At 35.0% G+C, this 17,500-nt stretch overlaps 1 protein-coding gene across 1 annotated transcript in view; it reads left to right on the top strand.

Annotated features, from left to right (window-relative positions):
- LOC145283856 (uncharacterized) overlaps positions 1-1,049 on the top strand; it is a 56,594-nt gene extending 55,545 nt beyond the window's left edge. Inside the window, exon 3 of the mRNA XM_080132966.1 lies at positions 811-1,049. Coding sequence (XP_079989092.1) covers positions 811-1,049 — 239 coding nt within the window. The remainder of the gene's footprint in view (positions 1-810) is intronic.
- The last annotated feature ends 16,451 nt before the right edge of the window (positions 1,050-17,500 follow it).

Genomic DNA, 17,500 nt, shown 5'->3' with positions numbered 1-17,500 from the left:
TATATATATATATATATATATATATATATATATATATATATAAAACATACATTTTATGGACATCCTACGGTCATTCTTCCAATGGAGTATTGGGCTGGTTTATTTTCTAATATTTCTAATAATCTGATCCTTTCAAATTTAGATTACGTAAGACACATATTATTTTAGTTACATTGAAACCATTTTAATTTGTCGTCCTGAAAACACGCACATTGATAACATTAAAGACGGATTACTCTCAGCCAAGCCCTCTCCCATAGATGTAATTTGGGAATCAGAAAACAATCACTAATTAACATTTAGTCATACTTATAATAAAAGCCAATAATACACTATCGCCGGGGACTTATTGAATCTGCGCATATTTAAAATTCAAGCATCATTAAACAATGCCGAGGTTTCTATAACGTAACTTCAAGAATAAGAACACATCTGTTTAAAGAGCATAATTTAATTGTAGACAGGTAAACTCCATCGCAACACAGAAACATCTTCTTCTATAAGTAATACATAAAATATTAAGCAATGCATTACCTAACAAAAAAGGCACTTCATTTAAGTGGCACAACTATATTTGAATATTAAGGGGCATACAATAGTGTGTGCGATAATTAATGCCCCTGTCCCACTTTCCGTTGTCTAATCTAGCTGAAATTTTTCATGTGCAATTATTTATATCTTTTTGGAGTATGTGGTAAATTACAGTTCTGAACTAATTGGGGTTTCTTTTTAACAGGTGTTTGAACTGGATCAATTGTGAAATGGAGCCTGTTGAATGTCGAGCAGTGATCCGGTTTTTGTATTTGAAAGGACGCACACCAGAGAAGATTTTCGATGATATGAAAGAAACTGATAGTGATAATGCGCCATCATATGACCTTGTAAAACGCTGGCATCGTGAATTGAAACATGGCCACAAATCTGTGGAAACAGTTTCCAGACCTGGTAGCTCCCCTTCTGCTATTGATGAGCAATCTGCCTGTCAAGCTGAGGCTGCCATTTTGGAAGATCGACACATTACTTGTCACCAAATATCCCATGAAGCCTAGATTAGTACAGGTTCTCTGGAAACTATCATTCATGGTAATTTTAATATGCATAGGGGGTCTGCCAGATTGATTCCTAGGTTGCTTACACCATTCCCGAAGCGAGCACGCGTCGAGTGCTCGAGGAGGAATTTGGAGATGTGCCAAGAAGATGAGTCAAATATTTTAAAAAGACTGATTACACAGGATTAAACCTGAGTCGATCACTATGATCCAGAAACCAAAGCCCAGTGAATGCAATGGAATCACTTGGACTCACAACCTCCAAAGAAGGCAAGGGTGCAGCCCTCCGCCGGCAAGGTCATTCTCACAGTCTTCTGGGACCAGGATTGAGTAATGATGGCAGATTTTCTGGCAAAGTGTATCATGGCAAGGACTTTTGAGGAAATTAAGGGAAGCTATCAAAATCAAGAGGCAAGGCAAGATCAGCAAATTAAGCCTCTTCCTGCAGGACAACGCTCCGGTCCACAACTCGCATGTCGCCAGATCAGAAGCACGGGGGTGTGGTTATGAAATCCTTTCCCATCCTCCCTACTCTCCTGACATTGCACACTCTGACTTAAACATCTTCCCAGCCATGAAGTTGTTTTTGAAAGGAAAGCGTGCCCCAGATGATGCAGCTTTGATTTCTGAAGTCAGGTCGTGGTTGGATGACCAACCTGGGTGTTTACGAAAACGGTCTCCAAAACTGCATCACACGATTTGGGGAAATGCATAACTCTGGGTGCTTTTTTATGCAGAGAAAGACTAAAAACTGTGTCAGGTTTCGTTGCTCTACTTCTTTCGGGAGTGGGGAAGGGGCATTCTTATTGCACGTTCCAGAACTAATATAAACTTTATCACTTTTTTTAAATACATCACCGGCTATATGACTTTAAAATCCACCTTTATTTTACAGCGCAAGCTCACCCGTTTTGTGAATGACCACGTCGTTTTCTATTGCTGAAATAGAATAACGTCACATATTTCACAATAAATTTTTCAAATTTTTGTACGGGTGTTTTTGTTTTCTTAATTTAATTCATCAAGTTAAATCGACAAAATTATAGACACCTATCTCTTTTTTATTTCGCTATTTCGGTGTCGTTAATCTAGGACCTATCGGTTGCTCCAGCAATCTGACAAGCACTTCAGCCGTGAACAAACTTTGGAAAATCCGTTTTGGGTATAGAATGACATGAGAGAACACTAGATTTACCTTCATCAGCTCTCTTACGTACCTTTAAGGGTCCTTGACAAAGTGCTTCAGAGTTTCATTGCACCTTCCTATCATTGTCGATATTTCGAGTAGGTTTTCTTTTGCTAGATTTTCTGTAATTGTACTCTTTTCAGATCTATTAAAAAAACCTTTAGGACCCTTTTAGTGACGAAACAACAATCTCGTTAATAATTTGAACCCCTAAAATACCGTGGATTCAGCAATTACGATGGGAAGTTGTTTACATTGCGCGGAACAGTACGAACATTTTAGAGTAGGCGGAGTCAGCATTGCCCACGTTTTCGAAGCTTTTCGTATGAAACTATCGGTAAGCTTCCGAAACTGGGTAAAAAATATTATCTCGTTAATAATTTGACGCGCAGCGTGTATATATATATATATATATATATATATATATATATATACACACACACACATATATATATATATATTTATATATGTGTGTGTATATATGTATATATATATATATATATGTATATAATATATAAATATATATATGTGTATATATGTATATATATATATATATATTCTGAGACGAAACATTAATATTCTATACTCAATTCATAATCTGATAGTGTCCGATATTTGTATGATATTCTTTATTCTAGCAGTGCCTTCACTTTATTTATTTTATAGTATTTTCGTAATGTAGGTCTCATATCGTAGAGAGGAATAATGGAGCGTATTTCATGGTATTAATATAATACATTCAAGCAGTGACGTATATTTTTATAGAAGGGCAGTGGTTGCTATGTAAGGAGACCGTAATACATTTTCCTGAATAAAATATTGCTATAAGTAAAAATATCAGTATTCTATTTGTTTCCAAATGTATTCACGGATGTTCCGTTTGCTTATTTGTACACAGACAGAAAGCATTTCTCTTCGGCGCGTGTACATTGCATGCCTTCTTTTTTTAATATTTTAAAAATAAGACCAGTGTGTTTAATTTTGACGAGCAGAAAAATAGAGAGAGGCAATCAATCTCTTTCTCACAAAAGGTCTAAGGAAGTCCTCCTCATAAGCAAACCTGAACAGTACTGTAAGCATATGTTTTCTTGTATTGTTTTGCGTAATACGGCCAACATATTTTTAGAGAAATTCATTCAGAGGTAGTTATTTGATCAGTTTATTGAGGCAATGAACAGTTATACCGATTCTATTAAAGTTTCTTTTTTTGGTCATAAACTAAAATTATAAAAAGTAGTTTTTATGAAAATGAAAGCGTTTATCATACGGCAAACTCTTTGCGATTATCTAATTTTATATCAAATAATGTATTTTTTGAAGCAGATATACAGTTACAGTTGCAGTGTATAGTTAAAAGCTTATTGGCTCATTTTTTTTTACCTTATTACTAAACTACATTACATTATTATATTATTACTAAACTAAAAAATGCCACTTTTTTGTTTTCCGTAAGATATCTAATTGGTCAATCATTGGTATAATCTTTTTCTAAAATTTTGGGCGTTATTCTGTGTTAATACATAGTTCGTTTTTTTTTAATTAACACGATCTCAACGACTTAGCATTGTGTAAACTGTAAATTACTGAATATATAAAAAATTAAAATATTATTATATCGTAAACATATAGCCTTTCTTTATTTGAAGCTATTTCAACTTGCAATGAAAAATTTAAATAAAGTTCGTAACATGCTGATGAAAGAACGAACAAAACAAATTATATGTTTGTTTTATTTGCAAAATTTAAACGGGAAAACGTGTCGATGAAACACTTGCACGGATTTGTTTTTAGTTTAACTGACTGTATTATTTTTTTCAAGCCGATATCTGTTAAACATATGGATAGTTTAAACACACAAGCAAGACTGATAGAGTTTTATATTATAATAAAATGTACATGTACATTTGATTATATGCCTATATATAAGAGATGAATATAGTAATATATGTGAGTGTGTGTTTGTCTGCTAATGTGGGTTTGTTTCTGCATGTGTGTTCATGTGTGTTTGTTTGGGTATGTCTGCTCATGCTCATATATATATATATATATATATATATATATATATATATATATATATATATATATATATTATTCAGAAAAATGAAATACACTATATCTACCGGTGTGCACATTCAGTGATTATTGGTCTTACCAAATATTATTGGATGTAATATTTTATTTTAAACTATTTCAGCTAAATAAACTTGGCCAATATACTAGATAGATCAAATAAATCATAATTTAAGGATTTAACATTTGTGATTTGAAAAAAAAGTTAAATGTCAAATATAAAAAGTTTATTGTATGCAAGACAAAGGATTGGTACTGTCTTTCCCGCCTATAATCTTTTAAATCTTAGCTTGAACATTGACTATTTTTTAATCTTGCCAAATCCTGTCTACACATTTCATATGCAAGATAAATAAATTAGACGCTCCTTTATTTTATTTTATTTTTCTTTCTCTTACTTTTTCTCCTCCCTCCAACCACTTCGTTATTTTCAGAAGATACATTTAATTTCATAGATTTAAACAATATAACATTTTCACTTGTGCTGACTTACATATATAAACTTGATAACAAAAACTTCGTCTGATAATTAAAAACTATTTTGCTTTGTTTGATAAGAAATCAGTTTATTTACTTATTTCCATTTTATTTATTTCCATTTTCATTTAATTTTAATCGCTTGTCTACAGATATTTTAGATCTTTATTCACAAATTGGTTGACAACTTCAAATGAATCTTGAAATAGATATATGAAAAAAAAACTTTTACCGGACTGATATAATCTATCCAATAATCTTAAAGAAAACTGTGGAAATATGCATACATTGGATTGTGATCAGTTTCCTTGAGGTTAATACAATATGCTTTAGAATATATATATATATATATATATATATATATATATATATATATATATATATATATATATATATATATTTATATATATATATGATGGACTCGCCCGTCGATTTCGACGTATGAGGTTCGGACAACCCATATATATATATATATATATATATATATATATATATATATATATATATATATATATAGATAGATAGATAGATAGATAGATAGATAGATATGCCACTATTGGTGTCATTAATGCATGCAGCGAGGTGCATATTGCAGTGAGAAGGTGTTTGACAGGAGGGGATGGGGTGAAGGACTGCAGAGAGATGCAAAACCCTAGCAAGGAAAATAGGACCAGCCGGTGATGTGTTATTGTAAGCTTGTTAGACACAAAGCAGATGTTGTGTTGCCTCAAAAAGGGAGGAATTTGGATTCATCTACATGTCAAAAGAGATGGTCATGTTTTTCAAAAAAGGGAAGAGAGGACTTAAGATGAGGAATTGATGTCTGATTGGGACAAAACAGAAATGCCTATGAGATGTTGTCAGAAAGAGAAGAAAAACAAATAATAATTGTTTTTATCTCATTGTATTTATGTATCTGTTAACATGAAGGGTTATTTTTAAAACCTCTGCTGAGAAGTATGAAGAGATCCAGAGACCCATAGCTGATTAAGGTTGACAACTAAGAATGGTGGTCAAGGGTAGAGGTTGCTGTTAGGCATTGTTTGACTCGGAATTACTAACCACTCCTAATTTGGTAATGAGTAAAAACTTCAGAACAAATTAACAGAATAAAAGGTAGAGGAAGAGGTGCTGAGTGGACAAGACGAAATGTAAGCTCTGGGAGGAAGAAAGGAAGGGTGTTTGTAAAAACTCTCTGAAGGTTTATTGGGAGAAAAGGGGTTGGATTAAGAAAAAGGAATTCTAAAAAGAAAAGAGTCGTAACCAGCGAACTGAACGGCTGGGCTGATCCAGCGCTCCCAATTTGGGAGTCCTCAGAGACTGATAATATGATGTTAACTAGATTGTGTTAATGGGGAATCTGTGATTTACTTGTCTGGCCATACACCATTTCACTGCTATAGTCAGTCACCTCAATTTACACAGTAGCTGTTATGAAGTAATGAAATTAATAAATAGTTTGTTATTACTATAAACCGAAGTTCTGTTTGTTTGTGGTGAGGACTCTTCATTTTGCAGCTAGCCGCAATGACTAGCGGAGTTGTTTATGTACCCAGAGACTACCTACACAGGGTAGGAGACGATTTGATCGAGAGGCAAAGCGCTCCACCATGAAAACGCAGTGGGTGAAGACGATCAACAGCTCAACTTGTAACGAAACAATGTACGATAGAAAGAGCACATACCATATCGAGTTGAATCCGACGAGGTTGAGGACACCGGGTGTGTCAGGTGGAATGCTGCAGGATCGGTATCGTTATAAATGGTGCCCTGAGTCAAGATATCACATCTTTTTGAGATGTCCAAGAGCGACTTACTAGGAACACATATATTAATGGTGACAATAAGCCAGATTTCATGTAACAACTTCAGAGAAGACTAGACTACACGAGCAAAGAATTCCAGGGAAATAACGGCCCTAACAACCTTCTCACGTACAGTGTGTTCATGTATATATATATATATATATATATATATATATATATATATATATATATATATATATATACATATATATTTATATATATATATATATATATATATATATATATATATATATCGGATTTTAACCAGCTTCCTTGGATAGATTACAATACATGTTTGATCTTTTTTACCTGCCGCACACCAAGAACTTCTATGACATGGCTTAGCATAACCTTTCGATTTTAAGTTCGGGTTTTTTTCTGCTGCATCAATATGCAGTTACCATTATTCTCTTTTGCTAGAATGATTTAAAAACTATTACAGGCATTTTATTTATTTTTTATGTTTATTACATTTGACAAATAAGATGCAAAGCATTTGAAATATTTTCTAATATTTTCCTCCGTGGAGATGTACAAATATCGAACACCAATTTACTATACTGTACTCTTTGTTTTGCCTAAAATAAACGCCTATAATTTATATTTAAGTTGTTCAAGTCACAAATTTTAAATTTCTAAATTATATTCATGTATATATATATTGTATATATATATATATATATATATATATATATATATATATATATATTATATATATACATATACATATGCGCGCGTATATGTGTGCGTGGGGTTATATATATATATATATATATATATATATATATATATATATATATATATATATATATATATATATATATATATATACATATATATATATATATATATATATATATATATATATATATATATATATCATAACAGTATATTTAGATTCAGGTATCATTTTATTTATTTTTAATGGAAAACAACCTGTCCAGCATGCTATATATATATATATATATATATATATATATATATATATATATATATATATATATGTATGTATGTATGTATGTATGTATATGGAATATTGTAATCGATTTTCCTCCGATAAATATGATAGCTAAGATATGGAAATAAAAAGAAATTTTCGTGAGTATCATCGGATTTATCCTTGTCTATCATCTGTTAGACGACTCTTCATGCGTAAATCTTTATTTTTAGCATATGTAAGTTTCAAACCCCTTTTTATATAATAGTTAAAGCTTGTCTCATGCATATTTACCTGGGTAAGATTTTGTACGTATTTTTTGTGATCTCAGCTCGATAACAATTTTTTACTTTCAAGAAATCAACTGTTTGGTCTATACACAATCACACACCTGCATATATATATATATATATATATATATATATATATATATATATATATATATGTATATATATATGTATATATATATATACACGTACGTATCGACGAATATATATACACATATATATATATATATATATATATATATATATATATATATATATATATATATATATATATTCGTCGATTCGTACGTTGAGTTATTTGGAAAATTATGAGTGAATTTGTCATCATCATCATCATCATCATCATCATCATCATCATCATCATCATCATCATGCACTACATATGTGTGAGTCTAAAACAACCGTTTTATTAAAAAAAATCCAAGCTTCTGTAATTCATATCAATAGGGCAGTTGTTTTTCGTCGATTTGTATGTTGAGTTATTGGGAAAATTATGTGTGAATTTTCAACATCATCACGATCATTGTAATGTACTGCATATGTGTGACTATAAAACAAACCTTTTATTAAAACAAATCAAAAAAGGAAGGCGGAAATTGATAACGGAGAAAAAAGGTCCAACCGCTGATCAATTACTATATACGAATGTTCCTTCATGTGTATTTCACATGTGCATGTGTGTGCGCACGTATGTATAGGCATACGTATGTGTGTCCGTACGGATGTGCCTCTGCGTGGTTAATGTTGCATTAGCTTGCACATGCATACGTATGTTGGCGTCCATCTGTATGTACGAATGCGTTTATTGGCATGTGTATGTGGGGTGGAGAGTACTCCCGTAAGCCTTGGTGAAAAAAATCTTAGCTGTAAAAATAAATAAATAAATAAAGCGGGAGACCAGCACCCACATTAGATGGCCTCCAGTTTTACTTGTTACTGGCTATCTTGTTCTTCCTTGTTGCTCGATATCAACATTTTTAACCAAGAGAGAGATTTAACTGCCGTACAAAGCTAAAACTCTGTAACATCATCTGTGTATAGATACTCCCTCAGCCATGGAAAAGTTTTGACGCGTGTAGGCCTGAAATGCTGCAAGCATGTAATAATTGATCTGCCGTCATTATATGTGTATATGTATGCATAGATGTATGCATGTTCATGCACATGTTTATGCATATATGTGTATATATATGTGTATTTGTTTGTATGTGAATATGTATGAATATATGTATGTGCGTATGTATATACGTATATATATATTTATATTGTTTGTCTTATGTGTATTATGCTGAGAGTGTATGTACATATATGCATGTGTGTGTATGTGTATATATGCATGTGTGTATGTATATATATGTATGCGCGTACATGTATATGTATATGCATGTTTGTGTATGAGTGCATATTTATGTGTGTATGTATATGTAGGTACGTGTATGTATATACATGTGCATATGTGTACATATGTTTATATGTATGCATACGTGTGTATGTATTTGTATATGTGTGTATTTATATGTATGTACATGCTTATGTATGCGTGGGTGTATGTATATGTATGTATGCCTATTGTTCATTGTGCATGCATGTATGTATATATGTGTGTATGTTTACATATAGATGTGTGTGCATGTGTATACATGTATATTTGCATATATATACACATATACACACATATACACACATATACGCACATACATGCACACATATATATGTATTATGTCATTGACCGCCTTTTGTTGGTGTATGTATGTATATGTATGTGTATTATGTATTGTGTATGCATATATGCATCTATGTGTGTTATATGGATGTGTTTATGTGTATGTATGTGTATATATGTATGTATGCGTGCATATATATACTAGTGACCGTCTTCTGTGTCATGTCTGTTTGAGCGTGGGAATTTTGCCGACAGGACTAAAGTCATTTTCGGGTCATGGACGTTTAGTGCCTGAGAGAGTGGCACTCGTCTGACAAGACGGGTCAATCACACCCACCCACACCCACACACACACACACATGTATATATATATATATGTATATATGTATATATATATATATATATATATATATATATATATATATAGAGAGAGAGAGAGAGAGAGAGAGAAGGAGAGAGATGCATGAGTCGTTAGAAGATTAAGACCTCATATTCTTAAAACTCACACACTACGATGGTGAAATATTTTTTGCTGGTATTTGAGGCGACACGAGCCCGGTGTAACCTTGGAATTAGGGGCTACTTCTTTTTGCCACATACACACGGATACATGGTAAGAATCTTAGCAACAATAAAGTTTTGTACATTAAACTTGCACTGTTGCATGTCAGTACTGCCATGTAAAAAATGGGTCTCAGATATTATTCTATATCTAGCTGTCGTAATATTCCTGAATTTTCGGATCTATGAGTGTTGCGTTTTGAAGCTTGTCGGACTCGTCGGGCGTAATTATATCGAGCGATATGAGTGTTTTTAGTATTTCTAAGAATACTCTTTAAAATAATAATTTTAAATAGACAAAGTAAGGCATACTTTCGGTGAGTTAACAGAGACTTAGTTGTAGTGGCTATCCGGAATCTATCAGGTTTTTAACTATTCGGTTGGAAGATGCAGCAGTCAAAATGTGCCGACAATTATTAGTGAATGGATGGTGGCTTCTTAGAAGTACATGATACTCTAAGGTGTGTGTAAGTTCTACATCTTTTACACCTCAAATTAAAAAAACTAAAGTTCAAATTAAAAAAACACAACTTCAAATTAAAAAAACACAACTTCAAATTAAAAAAACTAAACTTCAAATTAAAATACACAACTTCAAATTAAAAAAATCCAAGTTCAAATTAAATTAAAATTTTATTACATGATAGATAAACCATTTATTCTCCAACAGGGAGGTCCTCTTCCCTGAGACATCTAGCGTGATGGCGTTGAACCCGATTACAGAATGCCTGAGACATGGCAGGAGTTACCACTTGGTAGGCTCGGTCGATGGCGGTCTCCACAAGACGAAGACGGTGCTCCACTTTTGTGATATCTTCCGGTTGTGTCACATGTATAACGCTCGGTAGATCCCTCTTGATGACGGCTTTGATGGCTGACCAGGCCATTTCGATGGGGTTGAGAGCCGGGCTGTATGGAGGCAAGCGAATAAACTCCACTTCTGCAAAAGCTGCCTGGTCGTGTAGTTGTTCCACTCGGGAATGGCACGGGGCGTTGTCAATTACCAAGGCTACCTGTCCGGCATCATATCCCATTGCGAAGACAGAATTGAGTAGTTCTGCAACCCATTGGTTGACATCCGGGTGCTTGTAGGCGCCACGCCTGCGGGTGAAGTTGATGAGTCCCTGTTGACTAATACCAGCAACCATGTGAATATTTGGACCTTTCGAGCCTGGAACATGTAGCACCACTCTCTGGCCCCTCGCGGATCGTCCAACGGTCCGAGTACAAAATAAGTTCACGTTTGACTCATCCAAATACACCACATGTTTACCAGCTCCCAATGCGGCCATAACCCTTTCTACATAGATACGACGTTTTACCTTATTCTCCGGAGTGTTGACATTCTCGGCTTGCTTGTGAACCCGTTTTACAGTGAAGAGTCTACCATCGAGATGGTTATTTATGGTAGTAACGCTGATTGGGGGGTTGATTCCATGCATCTCCTAAATCTTCAAGGCCAACTCCTTGAGAGTGATGGTAGGATCTTCTCCGATTATATCAAGCATGTTGTTGACCATGTCCGGATTCACTTTCCCATGTCGCCTTCCACCCCGCGGCTTATCCTCCACGTCTTGCCCCTTGGCCTGTTTATTCACCCAGGCGTACGCGGTGTTCCTATTTATCCCACAGTTCTCTGCGACAGTTGTCCAGTCCCTGCTATTTCGAGCGGCTTCCAGAATCCGACGCTTAGCAGAATTTCGATTGCGTTTGTACTGACCACGTATTGTGCCTCTCTGGACTCCTCTACTTGATCGCACAACTACCGGAGATCCATTGTTATTTTCCATATTTTAAATTATTGTAATGTTAATTGTTAGAAACTTTTCTTTTTTTATTGTTGCGAGCAACTACAAGTAATAGTGGGTAATTTGCATAAGTGATGTTATGCAAATTACCTTACAAAGTTTGAGTATGAATAATTCTAACATAATGTCACGTGCTTTTAAATTGAACTTGGGTTTATTTAATTTGATGTTGTCTTTTTTAATTTGAAGTTATGTTTTTTAATTTGAAGTTTAGTTTTTTTTAATTTGAAGTTGTGTTTTTTAATTTGAAGTTGTGCTTTTTTAATTTGAGGTGTAAAAGGTGTAGTTCGGTAGAAAGAACCGACACTTTTCTTAACTTCCTTAGCATTGATCTCAATGTGTGTATTCTAATTACTGTTGTCTCTGGATGTTTGACCGAGACTGGAACAGAGACATTTAGGTTGTAAGTACATATACTTTTGGTGATTTTAAAGAGGAAAAATTTGGTCAGCATTTAACGTGATAGTTATTTTTTTCTTTCCCATTCTTCTAAAAAAAATTATGGAGAGGATTTTCTTAGGAATGTTATATAAGGTGTTCTATTCGAGTCTGTTTTGATTCGGTACTTCATCAGCTAATATACCAACGTAAGGCACAATTCAATCAGGGAGGCGATTTTGATTGCTAAGATGTGACGTGCAGGATAATGCCTAGGTGTAGACACACAACACAAATAAAAACACGTAAAAAAGGAGTATAAAAAAAAGATAAGAAAGTATTGAACAGAAAAACAATGGAAACAAACACTTATAAGACAAATGGCGAGAGGAGGTAAATTAGGGTTTTGGTTGAACTAACTTTTCGCGATGTAATAACCAAGTTTGCGAAATAAAATATTACTTTGGTCACAATATAATATAAGAACATGCATATTTATCAAGATTCCATTACCTTTGAGTGGGTTTGCAATAGACTTGTTTAAGGTAATTCCTTGCAATTGGTGTGATCCGAGGTAATTGGCCGAAAGCATACATACTTAAAAAGTCGCGTCAACTTAGCGTTTCTTCTAATAACTGATTTAATAATTCAGTTATGTCGCTATTAGCGTCTATTGATAAGTTTTGGGTGGGAATCCTCTGAAATTTCGGAAATGGAACATCACGACACTGGAATTTTTTGTGATACAGCACACTTTTCTGTTGTATTAATATATTAGAAAGACTTAAACAGAATATTTATTTTCCAATTATAATAACATATTTTATTAGTAAAATTGCGTATATTTTTATATATTGTACAATAGATTTGATATTATTATATATTACAATGTAAATATTTATATGATAATTTAAATTTATTTTTTTTTTATTTTTTTTTTTCTATATCAACCTTTATATTATTTTGATATGATTATTTTGTAAGGGATTGAAATGTCTTGATTTTCTTAAAAAGGAAAATTTCCTCTACTATTACAAGAAAATCAAAGTTTAAGCTTTCGACTAATTGGCATATCATGCACTCATATGATGCTGTTTTTACGTACCACTATTAAGCACAAACAAGATGTTTCCTTTATTTAAGAATAATCGATTATGTAACGAATTCGACCAGTTATAGTATATAATTTAATTTTCAAGAGAAATATGCAAGATGTCAAAGTTGTGAGATATATAAAGGCGCCTGATTCTAGTCTCTTTTACCCTTTCCAGTGCGTCGTATATACATCCGACGATTAAAATTAGAATATAACCAGTAAAACGTTCGTCTAAGTATGCTGTTGGTCGGGCCAAAGATTTCCTTTCTAACTAGCAACACCCGGTAACTTGAACTATTGCTGACAGTGGCGCTGTAGGCGAAATGTAATAATCTTGCTTTCACAGAAGGTACTGTTTTTTTACCTAGGAAAGTAATTAAGCAAATAGGTATGTAAAATGTTTTTGACTACTGATGGGGGTATAAGACGAATGGATTGGCCAATTATTTTCATAACCAATGGCTGAAAACAACCAATGAACACCTTTCAAAATTATCCTAAAAATAGTCGAATTTTGTATTAAATCAGTTCGCCGTTAACTACGGCAAGAACATCATTTGATTCTTGGCCGCCATCTTGGGTACTGATCTGAACTACGCCGCTATCTTTGTTCAACACAATGTCTCAAAACTTAACAGGTTATAAGCCCAGCCATCGTCTTTTCTTTGACGGATCGGAATTTAAATTCGAATTGTGGCAGGTAATATTTCTGGGATATCTAAGAATTCTAAACCTGCACAAAGTCATACAATTTCCAACAGAGAATCCAAACGACCCCGGATTTCTCGAAGAGAACGCGACTGTTTTTGCAGAACTGATTCAATGTTTAGACGATAGAAGCCTGTTTCTGGTTATAAGAGACACATTGGATGATAGAATGAAAAGCATGGACATATAAGGCCCACATCCCTCTCGGGAACGCTGATCATGCAGTGATAATGGTTGAAATCGCCCTAAACTCTAGACCCAAAACTGAAGAGCCAGTGTTCAAAACAACGAGATATTTTAATAAGGCTGACTGGGAAGCCATCAGGGAACTAATTAGAGATGCTCCATGGAAAAATATTTTCTTTCTCCCTGCTGAACAATGTGCAAACGAGACCAGTGACTGGTTCAAAACTGCAATGGAAGCGCATGTTCCCATGAGGAAATTTTATAGTAAGCCCCACTCTCCCCAATGGTTTACGTCGACTTGTGCAACTGCCATTACTCAAAAGCAGCATGCATACAGTAGGTTTAACCGACATAAGTCCAATTCAAACAGACTGAAGTATATAGAAGCTAGAAATAACGTTAAGAAAGAAATAGCGACAGCTAAGAGAGAATTTACAGAAACCACTAAAAAGCGCATCGAAGCACAAAAACTAGGAACTCGAGACTTCTAGAAAAATCTACAACAGTGTAGTAAATAATGGGCAATAAACAATTCCCCCACTAACCAACAATCACGTGGTTGTCTCCTCCGCAACCGACAAGGCTAACATGCTTGCCAGTCGGTTTGCCTCAAACTCCACACTGGACCCTTCCAACCACCCCCTACCTGACTTTCCTATGTGGACAGACGCCACACTAGACGATCTGAAAACCACCCCTGCTCAGGTGCATGCTATCATAAAAAACCTTGACACCTCAAAAGCATGTGGACCCGATCTTATCCCAGCTGTGCTATTAAAAAAGTGCTCAGCCGAAGTAGCTCCAGTTCTCTCCAAACTCTACAACAAATGTCTTAATGAATCTTGCTTTCCGGGCTGTTGGAAAACTGCATCTGTTGTACCAGTATTCAAGAATTCTGGCGAAAGGACAGACCCATCAAATTATCGCCCCATTAGCCTCCTCCCACTTTTTGCCAAAATATTTGAGACCATAATTAACCATGCTCTAGTCCATCATCTTACAGATACTAAACTACTGACTGACAAACGATATGGATTTAGACAAGCCCGTTCCACAGCAGACATCCTCACCGTGATCTCTGAACGTATATACTATTCACTGGACAAAGCGGGGGAAGGCAGAGCGGTAGCTCTAGATATATCTAAGGCTTTTGACAGGGTATGGCATGAGGGTCTCCTCAGTAAAATCAGATCATACGGTATCACTGGCAGAATACTTAACATAATTAAATCCTTCTTAGATAAGAGAAAAATCCAGGTAGTCCTCGACGGTCGCACATCTAAACAATATGATATAAATGCGGAAGTGCCCCAGGGTTCTATCCTTGGACCTCTATTGTTCCTGATATTCATAAATGACCTCCCCGACAACATTGCCTCTGAGATGGGTATATATGCTGATGACACTACACTCTCTGGCAGACACGACAGGAAGACGAATGAACACATTTCTAAAGAAATGGCAGAAACACTAGAGGAAGACCTCCAATCTGTAGTGGAATGGGGACAAAAGTGGTTGGTCGCGTTCAATGCTGCCAAGACTAAACTAGTTTCATTCAATAATTACAAGAACCCCTCTCTACCACCCTGAGCAATGGCCAACGACTCTTTATCTGAGAGCCCATCTTTCAAACTCCTTGGCCTAACGTTCACAGGAAACATGAGTTGGACCAATTACATTGAAGGCATTGCCAGGGCCGCTGCAAGAAAGGTAGGCTCTCTCTACCGTGCTAGAAACTACTAACAACCGAAATTATCCTGTACCTCTATAAGGCCACCATTCGCCCATTTATGGAGTATTGCTGCCACATCTGGGCTGGTGCATCTGCTACTAGTCTCTCGCCATTGACAAGGTTCAAAAGAGAGTCGCAAACCTGATAGGCCCTGAACTGGCATCTAAGCTTCAGCCTCTGTCCCATCGACGAAATGTTGCATCCCTCTGCCTTTTCTACAAGTATTTTAGTGGTGAATGCTCTGACTAACTGCAATCACTTGTGCCCCCACGACGCGAGCACCTTCGACAAACCCGACAGGCTACTAGATCCCACCCCCACACTGTAGAGATCCCTAGATGTAAAAGATCTTTTTACTCCAATGGTTTCTCCCCCAGAGCCCCAAGACTCTGGAATTCCATTCCAGGTCCCTGCTTCCCCAACAGTACTGACGTGCAGAAGTTCAAGTGTAACGTGAACCGACACCTTGCTGCCCAAATCCCTACATAGTACCCCAGTAGTTGTTTCCCCTGATAGTAGCCCCCTACACCAAAGTGGCAATTTGCCTTGTTTGGGGTGAAAATGTAATAAAAAAAAAATAATGAGAACATTATTTATCAAAACGGAAACCGAAAAAAGTCCCTATATACAGAACCAACGTCTCTGAAACGTAACGAGGATGAAACTATAACCGACTACGTGATAAGGGCAGAAACAACCGCCAATGCTTGTAAACTCTCAGGTGAAATAATAAGCGATAACTTGTTGATATCAATGACCGTCAAGGGACTTCAAGCGGATTTTAAACTATTTACGACTGTTATAACTCAGAAAGACATGCCCATAAATTTCAGCGAATTTAAAGTGGCATGGCACAGTTACGAAGAGACTAATCGTATGCTCGTGGGCAGTAATAACTCAAGCAATATTATGGAGTTCAAAAATGCTTCCCGAAAGCAGGCACTTTAAACGCTCAAAAACGGAAAAAACGTTGAAAACTTTGAGGAAGAACATACATTTCTCTTCACATGTTACTTTGACAATACCACAAACAGCAAACATATCCTTGTAGATCGTGGTGCTACAGAGTACGTTATCTCCAAGGAATCTGATTTTTTTTTAATTTGGATTCAAACTTTTATCCTCAAAGTCATTTTATTGAACTTGCCGACGGTAGTCAAATAAATGGTATAGTCTTGAAAAGAGGCGATGCTAAAATATTCGTAAAAAATAAATCAGGCGAAATCTGTAACTGTATGCTAAAAAATTCTCTGTTCATACCTACATTTAAGCAAGACATATTTTCCGTGCAGGCTGCAATTAAACAAGGCACGAATATAGAATTTGGCAAAAATAGATAAAAATTGATATACCCCAATGGAACTGTATTTGGTATTAAAAAAAATGGCCGATAATATTGGATATTAAAGAAAATTTAAAAAGTATGGTTCCCTGTCATGACTTGGAAAACTGGCATACAACTCTAGGACACTGCACTAAAACTGATATAAAAAAAAAATTCCAAATGTAGTCGAAGGCATAAAAATAATACCTTCAGGCGATCTCCCAAATTGTGAT

The sequence above is a fragment of the Euprymna scolopes genome, chromosome 8 (assembly GCF_053919585.1).
Source record: "Euprymna scolopes isolate OS-2025 chromosome 8, ASM5391958v1, whole genome shotgun sequence".
Taxonomy (NCBI): Eukaryota; Metazoa; Mollusca; class Cephalopoda; order Sepiida; family Sepiolidae; genus Euprymna; species Euprymna scolopes.
The sequence above is the reverse complement of the archived record's forward strand: the minus strand, read 5'-3'. Positions and strand labels throughout refer to the sequence as shown.